We start from the raw sequence: 17,774 nt of genomic DNA on the forward strand, positions 1-17,774 counted from the left end.
ATTTGGCACCCTTATAAACCTCACATGATTGTTTTAGTGTGTGAGAGATTCCCATCTCAGTGGACTTACTAACCAAATCACCCCATTGACATTAAAAGGCGCTCATCTATGTTAAAGCTCGAAAGAAAGTGCTGATGAAACCACTGTAGCATTCACATTCTTCTACTTGTTAATTTAGTTCTCCACAGCTACTCCTTGATTTCTATTGTGTTCTGTGTGTGTCTTTTGACTTTTATTGCTTTGGTCTTTAGCGGGAGCCGAGGCGCAGCCTGGAAATCTACACTGCACTCTTTATTAGTTCCTGCGCTCACTGCCGCTGTTTCAGTTTTTGGTTGTTGTTTTTAATTTGGGAAATGTAGGTCAGAGCTTAAGAGAAGTACTCGTATGGCTCTCTCTGACTCGAGTTGCTTTGGCTTTTATGAACACACATGCTCTATTTCAGAGTAATATTGCTTTGTTATGCATTCAAAAGAAGCTTCGTAAACAGTGTGCTAATGATTATGTTTAACAAGCATAAATAAGTATTTATTGTGCATTAAGTCTGCCTGGTTGAGACTCATATTTTATCAAAATAACTGCTATTATTTGTTGTTTTTGATTTTTTTTCTCTCTTTAGCATGGGCATGAGCCATGACGACGATCACGCCAGCTGCACAGGCCATTCTCACATCATGTCTGGGGAATGGGTCAAAGGTCGTAACCCCAGTGATCTCTCTTGGTCCACCTGCAGTCGTGATGACCTGGAAAAGTTCCTCAGGTGAGTTCCATAAAATGCCATAAAATGTTCCATAAACTAGCCTCTGTTTTTAGTTATTATTACCAGTGAACCACCAATATGGAGTTTTTAATGGTTGATACTAATAACTAGACAATGGAATGGTCTATGAATTGGCATGTGTTATACTAATTGTATAATTACATTTGAACATTATTACTGTAATATTGTATTGTATGAGTATAATATTTTTAAGCAAATACGATGATTGCATACAATTAAACTACAGTTCCCTTACATTTGCACATTTTCAGAAAAATTATTGAGACTGCATATAGAAAAAGAAAAACAGAAAATTATACATTATACAATGATAGAATAATTCAAAAAAATTATAATAACTATGTTTATATGATTAAATAATGTGTAATACACATATATAATTTAGCAATAATACATTTATAATTGGTAAATCTTTTCCATATAATTTCCAAGCTACTCAAAATAAGCTAGTAAAATAAGTACCACTAAAGAGACTAGATTCAGTCTCCCACATGAATTTTCTGGCAAATATCCTTGAGGAAGATGAACAAACAGTGAAGCATTTGAATAGAGGTGTTTAAAGAGGAGAGTTCATTCTGGAAGCCCAGGCTTAATAGTGTCTGCTTCGGCTCTATAAACAAAGAACCGGCTGGAGTCATCGATCCTCACGGATGTACTGCAGCCGATGACAGAATAAAGCGGCAGTATTCACTGTCTGCTGTGCCCGGCGCGCTTCTGACCTCAATTCAAACTACAAAGTGTCACTGTATCCATGCAGATACCACGTTATCCAAACTGTGCTGTTGAGCTTCTGAGAGTTTTTTAATGCCAAAGACAATCAAGCAGATTAGAGTTTTTCCTGTAGAGTAAAGCTCCTTGCTACGATAACATGGCAACATGGCTCTCCTCCAAAACCAGTTCATCTGCCTACATAGGCGCCATAGCCCTCCCAACGTGAAGGCTGTTTCAAAAGCTAGTTCCTGTCTCCTTGTGCTTAAACAGACACATTACACACAAAAATATGTCAAACTACCCTCTGCAAGTATTCTCATAAACACAGTTGTCTATGCCTTAAGTGAAAGTAAACAGTCAAGAAAGAAATCGGATGTGTATTATTATATTGTATCCATGGTGCTGTCTGTCATTAATGTTAATCAAACAACAAAACACAGCTTTAACAAAGATTCATTTATATTTCATTGACACAATGATAATTAAATGCAAAATAACACTACAGTTATTACATTTCTGTACCTTACATTTATTTGAATTCTTTTATTTGTGTATTTTGAATATTTTTATTTAATAACTGACTGTGACTGAAACCCCAATTTTTGCTTTTGCTGATCTGAAAAAGCATTTGGTTTGTGATATGTTAATCTACTATATATTATTGTAGTGCACTGTAGTTTTTGTCTAGTTTATGGTGTGATGAAATAAATCAAGAATAATAAACCAATGGTGCTCGGGCCCTAATTACTAAATCGAGTTTCACATTTAGTCATGTTTTATAGGTGTGTATCAGTGTTTCTTGTAATTAAATTCCCACTGCTGATTTATATTCATAATTTTTTTCACATAGATTCACAATTTCCTTTTGAATATTTTTGTTTATTCACTGATTCATTAATTCCTTTTGATAACTCCACATTGCATTTAATTGCATTTCATTTTAAATTTGTTTAATTTTATTTAAATACATTTTATTTTATTTTAATTAATGAATGAATTCATTGTATTATGTATTATGAAGGTAATTCACATTGCTTATTTTGCCTTATATTTTAGTTTATTTAAATTAGACTAGTTTTATTTTATTATGTGACAAATGGAACTTAATAAATTAAGTTCATCCTTTTATAGGTGTTTCTTTCAATTCGATTCACAATTTTTATTTATTTTATTCACATAAATTAAAAATTCCATTCACAATTTTCTTTGGAATATTTTAAGTTCAAATTTTTCACATTTTACATATCTTACATAACATACAGTAACATAACACAGGCCTTGCCTTCCTGATTATTTTAGGATGAGCTGAAATAGTAAATATTTACAGAAAGCAGACGAGCTTGAGAATCCTGAAGTGTATGTGCTCATTAGGGTTTAAGGCATCAGTGTCAACCTTTTCAAAATATTTCTCCTTTGCCCTGCTTCAAGAAAGGTTTGGAAACCACTTTTGGTTTTGCAGGCATCTGTCATGTTACAGCTGTCTATGTTTGTCTAATTTTACAGTTATTGGAATATAAGAACGTGGACTTGGAGAAAGGACGGTTTTACTTTGAACAAATTAATTAGCAATGGAAAACAAGTAACCCAGACCAGCAATTCATAATTTATCTTATAGGAAAGCTTGCAATTATTCCAGTTGTGTGTGAAGATGTTTTGTACATCCTGTTAATTTCTCTAACATGTACTGTCTTCCAGATCAAAGGCAAGTGCCTGTTTGCTGCGTACTGACCCACGTAACCGCTACCTTGTCCGTCTGCCAGCCAAACTTCCAGGGATGCACTACAGCGCAGATGAACAGTGCCAGATTTTATTCGGCACAAACGCCACTTTCTGCACTGATATGGAGGTGTGTGTCTTTCAGCTGGGAATACACTGATATCATACTGCACTCATGTACTACATGTTTACATACCATAAACAGACATAATGCATGTACATACACACAAATAAATATCGGCGGTAGATTGTAGATATTGCAAGCAACCAAATCTTTTTTACCTAAACAAGCTCATCTACATGTATGTATGTATGTATGTATGTATGTATGTATGTATGTATGTATGTATGTATGTAAGCTTGTTTTCACCACGGAAAAAAAGTAAAGTAAAAAAGATTAAAGCAATAGATAATTAGCAAAAAGGCAATTTTTACTCACAATTTTGAGTTTGTCTCACAATTGCACATTATTAACGCATAATTTGTTTACATCACGCAATTTTTACTTTTTTTCTCAGAAATGCGAGTTTACATTTTCCAATTCTGAAAAAAAAAGTTTACATCTTGCTGTTGTCTTGTTACCCTACAAGTTTGCATTAAACCATCATATATATCCTATGTATATAAGGGATGCAACAATACAGTTAGAGTAGAGAGTTATAACTACCAGAGTAGCCAGCTGTGCTTGCAAATATAACTGTATTTAAAATGTTAACTTACTGTAAAAACTACAATGCTACTCTCAATAAACATGAGACGTCTTTACTCTGAATATGATATTGTCCACTCTAGAATACTGTTGATGTTAAGCTTAATAGCTTAGCTAACATAGATAGCTAACTGTGGTTGATCAAACTGTTGTTAGCTAACATTAGCTAGATGTAATGAGCGATAAAATACCTTAAATAAATCCATTAAACACTGTATATAATATATTTATTAGGGATGCAACAATACAGTTAGTCCACGGTTCAGTATATACTTCGGTTTTTAACCACGGTTTTCGGTTCAGTATTTTTGCTATATATCTGCAAAATCTGCAAAAAATGTCAACAATAGATATAGGTCTTGCTAAATGGTTGCTAGAGTAGTCTGTTTGGTTGCAATGGAGTGGCTTGGAAGCATCCAGTGATGATACTCGGCTAACTCCTTGTCAGTATGAATGATATAAATCAACCCCTGTAGCTCTATGACATTTATATGTGAAGATATCCCTCTGTGCATTTGGGTTGCTAGGGTGCTTGATAATGATCGTTAGGGCATGGCTAGGAAGTATTGAAGATGATTTGTAATTGGCTGTTGATGCCCTGAGTCAAACAAGCCCACCCTCATGTTTCTATGACACTTCTAACCAAATATATCCATTTGTTCTCTTTCAATGGAAGTCTATGGGATCAGTTGCTAGGGAGCTCTAAATGGTTGCTGGGCATGGCTTAATAGCTTCACTATGATCCTGAGATAGTGATCGGTTGGTTGAGTAAATTTAGCCCACCCCTAACTTCATCATAACTTACTGTTACATAACTACCAGAGTTGCCAGCTGTGCTTGCAAATATAACTGTATTTAAAATGTTAACTTACTGTAAAAACTTCAATGCTACTCTCTATAAACATGAGACGTCTTTACTGTGAATATGACATTGTCCACTCTAGAATACTGTTGATGTTAAGCTTAATAGCTTAGCTAACATAGATAGCTAACTGTGGTTGATCAAACTGTTGCTAGCTAACATTAGCTAGATGTAATGAGCAATAATATACCTTAAATAAGTCCATTAAACACTGTTAACCTCATTAATCAACAAAAACAGATGTGCAGTGGCACCCCTAAATCATATATATATATATACATATATATATATATATATATATATATATATATATATATATATATATATATATATATATATATATATATAAAATATATATATAATATATATAATATTTTTTTTATTTTTTTTATTTTTTTTAAATATATTTTAAATATGAGGAAAGAGCCACATAATCAGTTATTTTTTTAATTAGTCTGCTCAATTTGACACATTTCATTGAGTTGTCACAAATAAAACATTTTGATTCCAGGTGCAATTGCAATATGCATACAAAAAGTCAGTTTTCCCGTCATCACTTTTGGCCACCAATGTATGTAAAATAATCACGTTACAGTTACTTTTTTCGCCTGGCCCTGCGATCATTCCCATATGTAGCTAGTGGTAATATAAAATTATCCAGGCTAGATTTGTAGCAGGTGATAACTTAAAAGGGTTTCCGTACATAATCATAAATCATGTTTATCCACACAAAGCCTCCTCCTAGAGCTCTGGAGATTTACGTCGGGAAGTTTCAGTTCAGAAATAGCCATAGTGAAAACATCAGAGCGGATGGCAGGTGTTGCCGTATCAGGCTTGATCTGATCCGTTCAAAGTCAGTTTGTGCTTTCCCGAGCATGTAATCATCAGCTGTAACCGTTCAAATCATCGCATTAAACATTTCCACTTGCTGCCTTTCCATCATGACTGTATACCATCTATATACCTCGGCTCGTATACCATCTGTGAAGTTCTACAGCAGATATCTAGCTGTTCGGAATCACATACAACATGCATGAAGATGATGAATTTTCCATCTATGAAAAGAAAAGAAGAGTTGACATAAGAGGCATCTAAAACAAAGTATAAAATAAGGCACTTTAATGGCCATCTTGGCACCTTTGAAATGTTTCTCACTGTGAGATTGGAAAATGTGATTGAGAGTGTCAGGTAAAGGAGCATGCCTGGCTGAAGTAAAAATACGAACTTGTCAGACTGAAAATACTGTCCATCTCAAGGGGTGTTGGGTAATAAAATCTATTTGTTTGAGGAAATTACATATGCAAGCATTAATTTACACATTGTATTAAAACATGAAATTAATGCATTTATTTATAAAATAAATTAATGTTTAAAAATTGATAATAAAAATCAGATATAAAATATTAAAATTGCATTATTTTCAATTTAAATTATTTAAATTAAATTATTATTTCTATATAAATAGCTATCATTAATTTATATTATTAATTGTGGCATAATAACTTATTTAACATATGTACATGTTTTTGCGGTTGTTAAGAAGCTAATATTTAAGCATGAGTTTTTTTATGTTTTGTTCTGATTATGTCAGGTGGGAGGGGATTATGTCTAGGGAGAATGAAAAGATCTTGTTTTTTTTGTACTGTGAGGTATATGCGTTTTTCATTCAAACTAATGTTACAGTTAATGGTTTTAAATTATGGTGCTGTACACAAATCTAAACTGTGTCTGTTTCAGCACTTGATGTGTGCGGGTCTCTGGTGTTTGGTGGAGGGAGACACGTCATGTAAAACCAAACTAGATCCACCGCTGGACGGCACAGAATGTGGAGCCGATAAGGTAACCTATTTATATACTATTAAAATGTCTATTATTAAAATGATTTACTTTTAAGCTAAAAACGTCTCGGTTACGTATGGTAACCCTTGTTCCCTGAAGGAGGGAACAGAGACGTACGTCGGAAGGACCGAAGAATTGGGATCACTTCTGGGAGCCCCTATCAGCTTCGAGATATAGAAAATGGGCCAATGAACATTGGTGTGCGTGCTTTGCATATCGCACCCCACCCCCACGGCGCGGGTATAAAGCGGAAGCGATCGCCACGCACTGTTGTTTTTCACTGAGGAGCCGAACTAGTCGCTCGGCTTACAGTGATGGTACAGCAACTGTGGCGACGGGACGTACGTCTCCGTTCCCTCCTTCAGGGAACAAGGGTTACCATACGTAACCGAGATGTTCCCCTTCAGTCGGTCACTTCAACGTACGTCGGAAGGACCAATGGATTAAGATCCCTATGGAAAACGCCACAGTTACTACCACTTCCAGCGCCCTGCCAGAGTCCCTCAGACCCCATCTGAACGGGCTGGGAAATTCCTGCAGGAAGAGTCACACTGCTGTTCCACAAGACCCATTCAGCGGACTATTGGATAACGCTGGGAAAGCGTGCCCGGGGGCCGCTGCGGAAGCCACATTATCCCAGTGGGAGTTACTATGTGGAGAGTACACGTATGGACTGGCCGAGGGCAGTACAAAATACAGAAGTCCCAGAGGTGGCCCCGGCCCTCACAGTGCGTGGCGATCGCTTCTGCTTTATACCCGCGCCGCGGGGGCGGTGTGCGATATGCAAAGCACGCACGCCAATGTTCATTGGCTGTTTTCTTTATCTCAAAGCTGTTAGGGGCTCCCAGAAGTGATCCCAATTCGTTGGTCCTTCCGACGTACGTATGTCGAAGTGACCGACTGAAAGGGAACAACCAATACTAAGGTAAACACAATTTTGCAAATAGGGAATAAAATGGCTGAAGTAGCTGTACAGCAGCTCAAAAATGTCAGACTGAAAGTGCCACAAATAGACTGTTTCATTTATTATAATGAGATAAATGTACAGGGTGTTAAAAGCAAATAAATCCAAGGAAGACGACCATTTGTATTCCAGTATGCGAATCATTGATGCTAGTTACATTTTGAACAGCCATCTATTAATGTACAAACACGATTAAAAAAGTTGGGATACTTGTGAATAAAAACAGAATGCAATAATGTGGAAGTTTCACATTTCATTCTTTTATTCAGAATACAATTAGGTGACATATCAAATGTTTAAACTGAGAAAATGTAACATTTTAAGGGAAAAATAAGTGGATTTTAAATGTCATGGAATCAACACATCGCAAAAAAGTTGGGACAAGGCCATGTTTACCACTGTGTGACATCCCCTCTTCTTTTTATAACAGTCTGCAAATGTCTGGGGACTGAGGAGACAAGTTGCTCAAGTTTAGGAATAGGAATGTTGTCCCATTCTTGTCTAATACAGGCTTCTAGTTGCTCAACTGTCTTAGGTCTTGTTTGGCGCATCTTCCTCTTTATGATGCACCAAATGTATTTTATGGGTGAAAGATCTGGACTGCAGGCTGGCCATTTCAGTACCTGGATCCTTAATGGACCTAAAGAGGACCTAAAGAGTTTTAGCCGGCAAAGGCAAATGGCACGATGGATTGTGTTCACTGACAATGTTTTCTTGATGTATTCCTGAGCCCATGTTGTGATTTTAATTACAGTAGGATTTCTGTATGTGGTGCAGTGCCGCCTAAGGGCCCGAAGATCACAGGCATCCAGTATGGTTTTCTGGCCTTGACCCTTACACACAGAGATTATTCCAATTTCTCTGAATCTTTGGACGATATTATGCACTGTAGATGATGATAACTTTAGACTCTTTGCAATTTTTCTCTGAGAAACTCCTTTCTGATATGTATCCACTATTTTTCGACGCAGCATTGGGGGAATTGGTGATCCTCTGCCTCTGCATCATTGCCATTGACTTAATAAGTTGCAAATTGTTCTTCCAGCTGTTCCTTATATGTACTTTTAACTTTTCCGGCCTCTTATTGCTACCTGTCCCAACGTTTTTGGAATGTGTAGCTCTCATGAAATCCAAAATGAGCCAATATGTCGCATGACATTCAAAATTTCTCACTTTCAACATTTGATATGTTATCTATATTCTATTATGCATAAAATATAAGTTTATGAGATTTGTAAATTATTGCATTCCTTTTTTTATTCACAATTTGTATAGTATCCCAACTTTTTTGGAACTGGGTTTGTACACTACAGTTCAAAAGTGTGTGGTCAATTAGATTTTATTAGGGAAATTAATAAATTGATACAAGTATTCAGCAAGGATGCATTCAATTGATCAAAACTCAAAGTACATACATTTATATTGTTACAAATTTTTTTTTTAACTTTCATTTCATCAAACTGTAACTATTGTTTATGGAGCATCAACACAGCACTGCCTGTAATTCACTTTTTTATAAACAATATGAATCTCTGGTATGTTCTCATTTAGCTGGATTAACATGTGTGTGTGTGTTTGTGTGTGTTAGTGGTGCAGGGCCGGTGAGTGTGTCAGTAAGACACCCATCCCGCAGCATGTGGATGGAGACTGGAGTCCATGGAGCACATGGAGCATGTGCAGCCGAACATGTGGCACAGGAGCGCGCTTCAGACAGAGGAAATGTGACAACCCCCCGTAAGCCTTTACATCCCTCTCTCTAGGGCTTGCATGACTCTGTCATTCAGGAAAGTAGTCAGCAGGTCAGTGTTTACCTGATATGAATAACTCATTATTTGTCATCCAGCTTTATATCGATTTTCATCAATGTTTACAGATATTAAGTAGTGGCCAAAAGGGATATCCGGAGGGCATATTTGTTTTTAATTAACCTACTTAATTAATTTAATACTTAACCATCAAAATATAAGGAAAATATGTTATATTTTTTATTATTTTAAATGAGAGAAAAAAAGAAGAACTAAACTAGGTTAAGGTATTTATCTGACAAAATTATTTTGTAAAAAATTACAGCTAGAGGTTTTATTTTACAATGCATAGATACATCACTTTTGGCCACTACTCTTCATGTCAGTTTTCTATACAAAACTAACTAATCGTGCAAAGCTATTGTGAACAAACAGGCTGTAACCTAATCTTGCTCTGGTCCGGAGATGATTTGACTCAGTGCAAATGCATTTACCATCCAAATCCACAATGCACCACAATAATCCTGTTTGTGTTTTGGCAGGAACAAGCTTTCCTCTCACTCTTGTCCTTGATCTAATGACGCCGTTTCTCTCCGAGTGTCATTTCTCAATTCTTGACAGCCTGCCAGAGAGCTTGTTATAGACTTTTTTTGTGTGTGTGTGTCTATGTGTGTTTAAAACCTGATGTAATAATTCAAAGTTCTCTAGTTATTTCCAGCGCTGAACAGCATGCAATTGGTGAACGATGGTCCAAGACGTGCATTTTTATTTTGGACGCTTGTAATGCTCATTCTGTGTTTGTGAGGTAATCGCTCTTTTGTGCTTGTGTCCACCTTGGATCGTAAAACACTTGGAGCTGTGTCAAGCAAAGCGAAGAGCATAAAGGAAGAAAATTAAGGCTGACGTGCAAGTCACGTTTTGTTTTTAAGTAGCAGAAAAGAGGAAAGAAAAAGTGTTGAGGAATAAACTAGATTTGCATTTACTGAGAGAAATAGCAGTTATTGCAAGAATAATGTTAAAGTTTTAGGAAAGTTTAGGTTGTAGGTTTTGGGTTCTGTGTGCGAGACCAATCTTTATTTACAGTAGATTGCAATTAAATATGCAAATATTCTTTTTAGATCATCACTGTTGGTTGCTGAACTCTGTATCAGGGTCATTCAATGAGTAATGTTTAATCTTTAATCTAGATGATATATTTTACTGGTCTTATTTAAAGAAAACGGTATTGTCTAGTCGTTTATCAAAATATAATAACTTGCTGCAGCTAAGAAAAGCTGTTCTCCTTTTCTGCTGACATCATTTTGGACATGCAGGCTATTCTATTATGTTAAGCATTTGCCGAATAGGTTGTTTAGCATAATTTTTGCTTGTTTAATCATGTGTTAAAATTGATAATAATAAGAGTGGTTTCTTGAGCATCAAATCAGCATATTAAAATGATTTCTGAAGGATCAAGTGACAATGAAGACTGGGGTAATACATTTCATTATACAGTATATTCAAATATAAAGCAGTTATTTTAAAATGTGATTTTTCAGAATGTTACTGTTTTACTGTAGTTTTGATCAAATGCATGCTGCATTGGTGAACATAAATGTCTTTCAAAAACATAAAAAAAGGTGAAAAAGGTAAACTATACGTTAAGCTAAATTCATTTTAGAAGTTGAAGCCTGAAGTGAACCCCCCAACCCACCAGCGAAGAAAATTCATACATTACTAAGCAACCCTGAATGTAATAACACAAAATAGGTATCATTTTAAAGCTTAGAATCTCAGTTTTCCAATTCATTGATCCAGTCATCCAATGATCCAACTTGATCAGCTCTTAACGAGTGCTGAGTTATTCCTCTAAAACAGAGTTTACCGCCGGCGGGCGGCACCTAGCTGCAAAAAAATTAATTGTCATATTTTTGGATCATGGATCAACATAAAATAGGTGTCGTTTTAAAGCTTAGAGACTTCTTTACAATGAATGTAGCCAAATAAGTGATGAGTTACTTGCTTCATTCACATGGCGTTTTTGACTCGTAACTTCATGAAACATGGAAAATGGCACATCATTATTTACAGAAGATTCTCACGATTACAAAGAGCCAAAAGTCATAATCTGTCTTTTAGATCTAATGATATTTCTAGTTAAAGTATAACACACAAAAAACAGCACAGATGCACATGAGCGGAGTACAAAAATAACAGTTCCTTAGACTTGGCGTTTGCGCTTGTATAAAACATACTCTGATCTTTGAAATGTACACATCCTTATTTACAGCTCTCTCTCGATTAAAACAAAGACACCATAATCCATAATTCGGATCAAAAGTTATTACTCATGGAATTATAACACATTATAACCTCACAGGAGCACATAAGCTAAATAAGCAGTAGCTTTAAAGTGCCATTTAGGCTTGTAGCTTCATGAAACATGCTCAGATTGAAAACAGCACATCAGTACTTGATGCTCCTGATTAATCAATGCAGTTTTGAAAAATATGGCAATTAATTTTTATAGCAGTTAGGTGGCACTCTCCGGTGGTACACTCTGGTTTAGATTAATAACTAAGCACTCGTTAAGAATTGATCAAAATAGGATAGATGCATTGGATAGCTGAGATTCTAAACTTTAAAATTATACATATTTTATATTATTATTTAATATTTATAATATTATATAATATAAATAATACTGTAATAATATATGTCTTTTATCAGCAGTTTTTCAGCATTAGATTGAACAAATGTAATAAAATGTATATTTTATAAAAATATAAAAAGTCTGCTAACAAATGATACCTAACTTTTGACTCTCCTTACTATAGTTTTGGAGTTTTGAATCTTTAAAGTTGTGTATGTCACTCAGACAAAAAACACCTTCATGGCTGAAGGGGCTAATAATTCAGGTTAAAGCTTTGAAACAATGTCTAACTAGAATGATTGAGAAATGTTGGTACAGTTCTGCCTGGCAAACTCATTAAAATGAGAGGCAAGTTGGGTAATAAGACAGTTTGGAGAGGCTCACAGAGGAAATGGACAGATTGAAAGGTGGAACATGATGAAGACTGTGAGAATGTGAGAATACATGTTATGAACAGTTTTTAGACTTCTATGTTGTCAGCTGTCATCATTAAAGCCAGTAAACATGCTTTCAAAAGGAAAAACTTCCTCTCCTTCATGGAGTGACTGCCTCTCCTCACATCTCTTTTTCTCAATCATCGCCCTACAGCTATGATAATGATCTTGATATTTTGTCTTTTTAGGTTAGAATTCACAGTTAGGTCATAGGACATGAATTGTTTGTATAACTGTATTTCTTGTTGTTCTGGTTCTCCAGGCCCGGTCCAGGTGGGAGGTACTGTCAGAAGGCCAGCGTAGAGCACAAAGTGTGCGAGGGGCCGCCGTGTGCAAAGGGTCGGCCCACATTTAGAGATCAGCAGTGTCAGACTCATGACCGACAGGCCAGTAAGAAGAAAAGCCAGATGTGGTCAGCTGTTATCGATGATGGTAAGACTAAAAATATACCTATATTTATCTGTGTAGTTATAATCACTATACAGTAAAGTCCTGAAGTCTAAGACCACAACAATGCCTAGATGTTCTTTTAAACATCCTCCTTATCTCTTGCCTCTAAATCCCTTTGTTCTGTACGTTACTATCATCTAATGGTAGGAATATATATATATATATATATATATATATATATATATATATTTTATATATACGGTAATTTATTTAGCATATATGCATTTTTATTTTGTTTGTAGAGGCCTTAGTACCAGGTGATCAGAGCAATTCATTGTCATAGTGAGGAAGTGATGATCACGATTAAAAACAGCACTTGATAAAAATGTGTGTTTTGTGTGTGTTTCACTCATTTACCTGACGAGCATCACTGATATACTGCAGAGCTGTAGATCTCATTTCGGCTCCTTTTCAGCATTCTTTTAAGCGTTTGCAGTGCATTCGTGGCAGATTGACGCAAGTGCCATTACGTACTGAAGCTTTGGTAACAAAAAACAAAAATATAAAAGTGATGGGAGCAACATTATTCATTTCGCCGCCTTCACGCTCATTGTCGTTACTAAGCAACTGGGTAAACAGCTGCTGCTTTAATGATGCAAACAAACCCTGGTTCGGACCCAAATAATGTAATATGAACACAGTCCAGCAGGGAGAGGGGTGAGCAATCGAACTCTGGTTTGGTCCAGGCAATCAAACCAAGTGTGAAAGCCCCACTTAGTCCTCTCGCTGTCACTGCGAATCATCCTAACAGTCCTAAACAGGTAGATTGTTTATTTTTTCCTGTGTCAAAAATGACACTAAGCTTGGTTTAATGTACACTATATGCTGTAAATATGCAAACATGCTTCACCCATATTTGTTTTGGTATGCTTGATTAGGCACTGTAATTGTCTGTCTATCCATCAATCCACCCACCCATCCATCCACCATACTGAATGACTAGATAGATTTGGATGGACGGACGGACGGACGGACGGACGGACGGACGGACGGACGGACGGACGGACGGACGGACGGACGGACGGACGGACAGACAGACAGACAGATAGATAGATTATATGAAGAACTAAAAAAAAACACTAGCAAACATCCTCCTGCATACCTACCACTCTATGACAAAAGCAATAAAACAACAGCACTCAAGAGTACTTTTTCTATTTTCTCTCATGCTGGGACAAACACAGGCTCTACAAACTTTGATCACTGCAGCTCTTAAATCACAATACGTCACTCAGAATCAGGCTTGTGATCTTCTTAAGTAGACTCTTTAGAACATATGCACCAAATAATACCGTGAGTGCACTTCAGGTGTTCTAGCTGAAAATACAATAACTTAAGCCTCCTTCAGCTTCAAAGCTTAATTTACTCTCATAAAGTGGATACAATAAAACTAAGAACATTTGTGGACAAACCCTAACATTAAATATAATGTATGTACATGCATGCACATTTATAGATATGCTAAAGGCAGCATTTATTTATGTGTGTATGCTTTCATTTCCCAGAAAAACCATGTGCTCTATATTGTACACCCATTGGCAGCGATGCACCAGTACTAGTGGCAGAGCGTGTGCAGGACGGGACGCCATGTGGACCTTATGAGAGTGACCTGTGTGTGAGCGGAAAATGTCAGGTGTGTATTCACAAGATTTTTGAAGTCTTTTGAAAGAAATCTCTTATACTTACCAAGGATGAATTTCATTTTTTTTTTAATACAGTAAAAACAGTAATATTGTCAAATATGATTACAATTGAAAATACATTTTTTCTATTTAAATACATTTTAAAAATGTACTTTATTTATGAATTTTATGAATTTTCAGCATCATTACACCAGTCTTCAGTGTCACATGATCCTTTTAGAAATCATTCTAATATGTTGATTTACTGCCCAAGAAACATTTCTTACTATTATCAATGTTGAAAACAGTTGTGTTGCTTCATTTTTTGTAAAAACCGTGATTCATTTTTTTCCCAGGATTTTTTGATGAATAGAAAGTTCAAAAGAACAAAAATAATAATAATAATCCTGCTGCGCATTAAAAAAAGTCTTACATATTAGTATTTTTCAGATAGGCATTTCATTTTTAGATGGGATCTTAATCTGATCGAAAAATATATACTTTTAGACTGTGTAGCACCAAGTCTTTGGTAGTACCTACCCAGTTCGCAACTTGACTCTGTAATGTACTGCTGCATTCCAATTTCCACAATATACCCCTAAATACTATTTGAAATTCGAATTAGTGTGTCCCAAATCGTAGTATGTTAAAGCAAGAAATCCAAAGATACTCTATAAGTGCAGATCCATACACATTCTTACACACAGCATGACATGACAAAAGCAGATTGCTAAAAAATAAAAATAAAAACAATTTTTTTGTCCAATTTCCTAAAATTCCTCTCTATATTCCTGTCCTAAACTCAAATCATTGTTTGAGCCAGAAGTCGACATGTCAGGCCACTTAACCATAAACACACTGAACACTGTTTGTTTTTCACAAGGTCATCATGCAAATTGATTGATATTGATTGCAGTTATCTCAGAAGTTTGATATGAGATATGAGAGATTTTAGCATAAAACATATATTTAAGAGAGATTAAAAACCATCCTGGGGTTCATAGCTTTACTTCCTTTGCACTAGAACAGTTTAAAAGATATATAGTGATTGACTAAAGATGAGTTCCAGACCATACCTCACCAGTTCATTTTTGAGTGAGTTTAAATTGGTACAGAAAGCATTTGAGAATAAGAATGAATGAGATGGATGGATGGATGGACAAAGTGTGCAACCAGATAAAGACGTTTTGCACTTAGTTTAGTCGCACAACTTGCAGCCGCTGTTTCTACTGTCAACCACACTGTTTCTCAATGGCCACTAGTAAGAGCACAAGACTGAAAGGAGGTCACAGTCTGCAAGCCGCCTCCGCTAATAGAAAGCAGGGCTGAAAAAAAAAAACAGGTCAAAATGTCTGGAAGTAATTTTACTGTGTGCACTAACACACACACACACACACACACACACACACACACACACACACACACACACACACACACACACACACACACACACACACACACACACACACACACACACACACACACACACACACACACACACGTGCGGTTACTGTAAGTGAGTGAAGGGATTCATCAGGCCTGAACATTAACTACATCCCTACATGCTATTATATAAATAATGCTTGGCCTGAGCAGATTCAGGGTCAGTTCCTGTCCTGGTTTGTGCTGACCACAATCCCAGAATTGCTGTTTTGGGGATAGTTCTCATATTCACGATCTTAATGCCGCTCTTGTGTCAGAAACATCTAGAGGGAGTGAACTGATGATCATTGCCAGAATCCTCCTGTGAAACTGCAATTTCGGTGACTTTTCTCTTTTTGTTTATTCAATTCTACTTCGTTCAGACTTTTAAGTGAGCATATTAAGAACAAAATTACTGACAGAGATTATCTGGATTTTATGAAAGACAGGCATTATTTATACACAAAATCCAAACGAAAACATTCTTTCAATGGCTTTAATGTTACACCTTAATTTCCGATTGTTGTCAAAAGTTTCCCAGGAACATGTTTTTCATTGTTTTTTTGGTATATAATGATTTATAGTGTGTCTTAACCAGACAAGATTCCAGTTTGTCCACTCTAAAAATTAGACACGACATGACGCATTTGATCATGAAGTACATCCAATCAGAACAGTTCTCTCTGTTTGCACGCTATGTCATTCCTGAAGTGAAATGAAGAATGATTTCCTGTGCATCCAGATAATAAAGCAGTTAAACCAGCGTTGATTGCCATGTACAATTTACTAATGACATATTCAGCAGGAAATTACTTTAGGTTTTTGAAATTATTTGTTAAAGATTTACATGATATATTAGCACTTTTACTTTCAGGCATGATTTTGTTGCGTTTGAAGATATCCAACCATTTGAGCAATTATACTTTATGTGACTTGATGTTGTGCCAAAGAAATCAAAAGTATATTGTGGCTCAATCCTTGGACTTGTGTGTTTTTTTAGCACAATAGATTTAGCACTTATACCATTACAATTTACCATTTTGACTCTTTTCCACACTTTATGTTACAGCCTTATTCCAAAATTATTATTTATTTTAATTAAATTAAAAGTTTTCCCCTCAATTCTACAAACAATACCCCATAATGATAACTTAAAATAAGCTTGTTTAACCTCTTTCAAAATGTATTAAAAATTAAATCTAAACAATCACTTGTATGCAAGTATTCACAGCATTTGCAATGACATTCAAAATTGAGCTCAGGTGCTCCTGTTTCCACTGATCATCCTTGAAATGTTTCTACAACTTTATTGGAGTCCACCTGTGGTAAATTCAGCAGTTTGAACCAGTTTTGGAAAGGCACACACTTGTCTATATAAGTTCCCACATTTAACCGTGCATGTCAGAGCACAAACCAAGCCATGAAGTCCAAGGAATTGTCTATAGAGCTCAGAGACAGGACTCTATTGAGACACAGATCTGGGGAAGGGTACAGAAATATTTCTGCAGCATTCAAGGTCCCAACGAGCACATTGGCCTCCATCATTCGTAGAGGAAAGAAGTTTGGAACCACCAGGGCTCTTCCTAGAGCTGGCCGCCTGGCCAAACAAAGTGATCGGGAAAGAAGGTCCTTAGTCGGGGAGGTGACCAAGAACCCAATGGTCACTCTGACAGAGCTTCAGTGTTTCTCTGTGGAGAGAGGAGAACCTTCCAGAAGAACAACCATCTCTGCAGCACTCCACCAATCAGGCCTGTGTGGTAGAGTGGCCACTAGAGACGGAAGCCACTCCTCAGTAAAAGGCAGATGATAGCCCACCTGGAGTTTGCCAATAGACACCTGAAGGACTCTTAGACAACGAGAAATACAATTATCTGGTTTGATGAAACAAAG

General features: G+C 36.2%; 1 protein-coding gene across 2 annotated transcripts in view; it reads left to right on the forward strand.

The window, feature by feature from the left end:
- Window positions 1-17,774, forward strand: part of adamts17 (ADAM metallopeptidase with thrombospondin type 1 motif, 17) — a 176,985-nt gene that overhangs the window by 95,417 nt on the left and 63,794 nt on the right. For both annotated transcript variants that reach the window (XM_067444859.1, XM_067444863.1), the window contains exons 9-14: window positions 617-757; window positions 3,185-3,335; window positions 6,514-6,615; window positions 9,168-9,313; window positions 12,653-12,822; window positions 14,346-14,473. In XM_067444859.1, coding sequence (XP_067300960.1) covers window positions 617-757; window positions 3,185-3,335; window positions 6,514-6,615; window positions 9,168-9,313; window positions 12,653-12,822; window positions 14,346-14,473 — 838 coding nt within the window. The remainder of the gene's footprint in view (window positions 1-616; window positions 758-3,184; window positions 3,336-6,513; window positions 6,616-9,167; window positions 9,314-12,652; window positions 12,823-14,345; window positions 14,474-17,774) is intronic.

This window comes from Pseudorasbora parva, chromosome 1, assembly GCF_024679245.1.
Source record: "Pseudorasbora parva isolate DD20220531a chromosome 1, ASM2467924v1, whole genome shotgun sequence".
Lineage (NCBI taxonomy): Eukaryota > Metazoa > Chordata > Actinopteri > Cypriniformes > Gobionidae > Pseudorasbora > Pseudorasbora parva.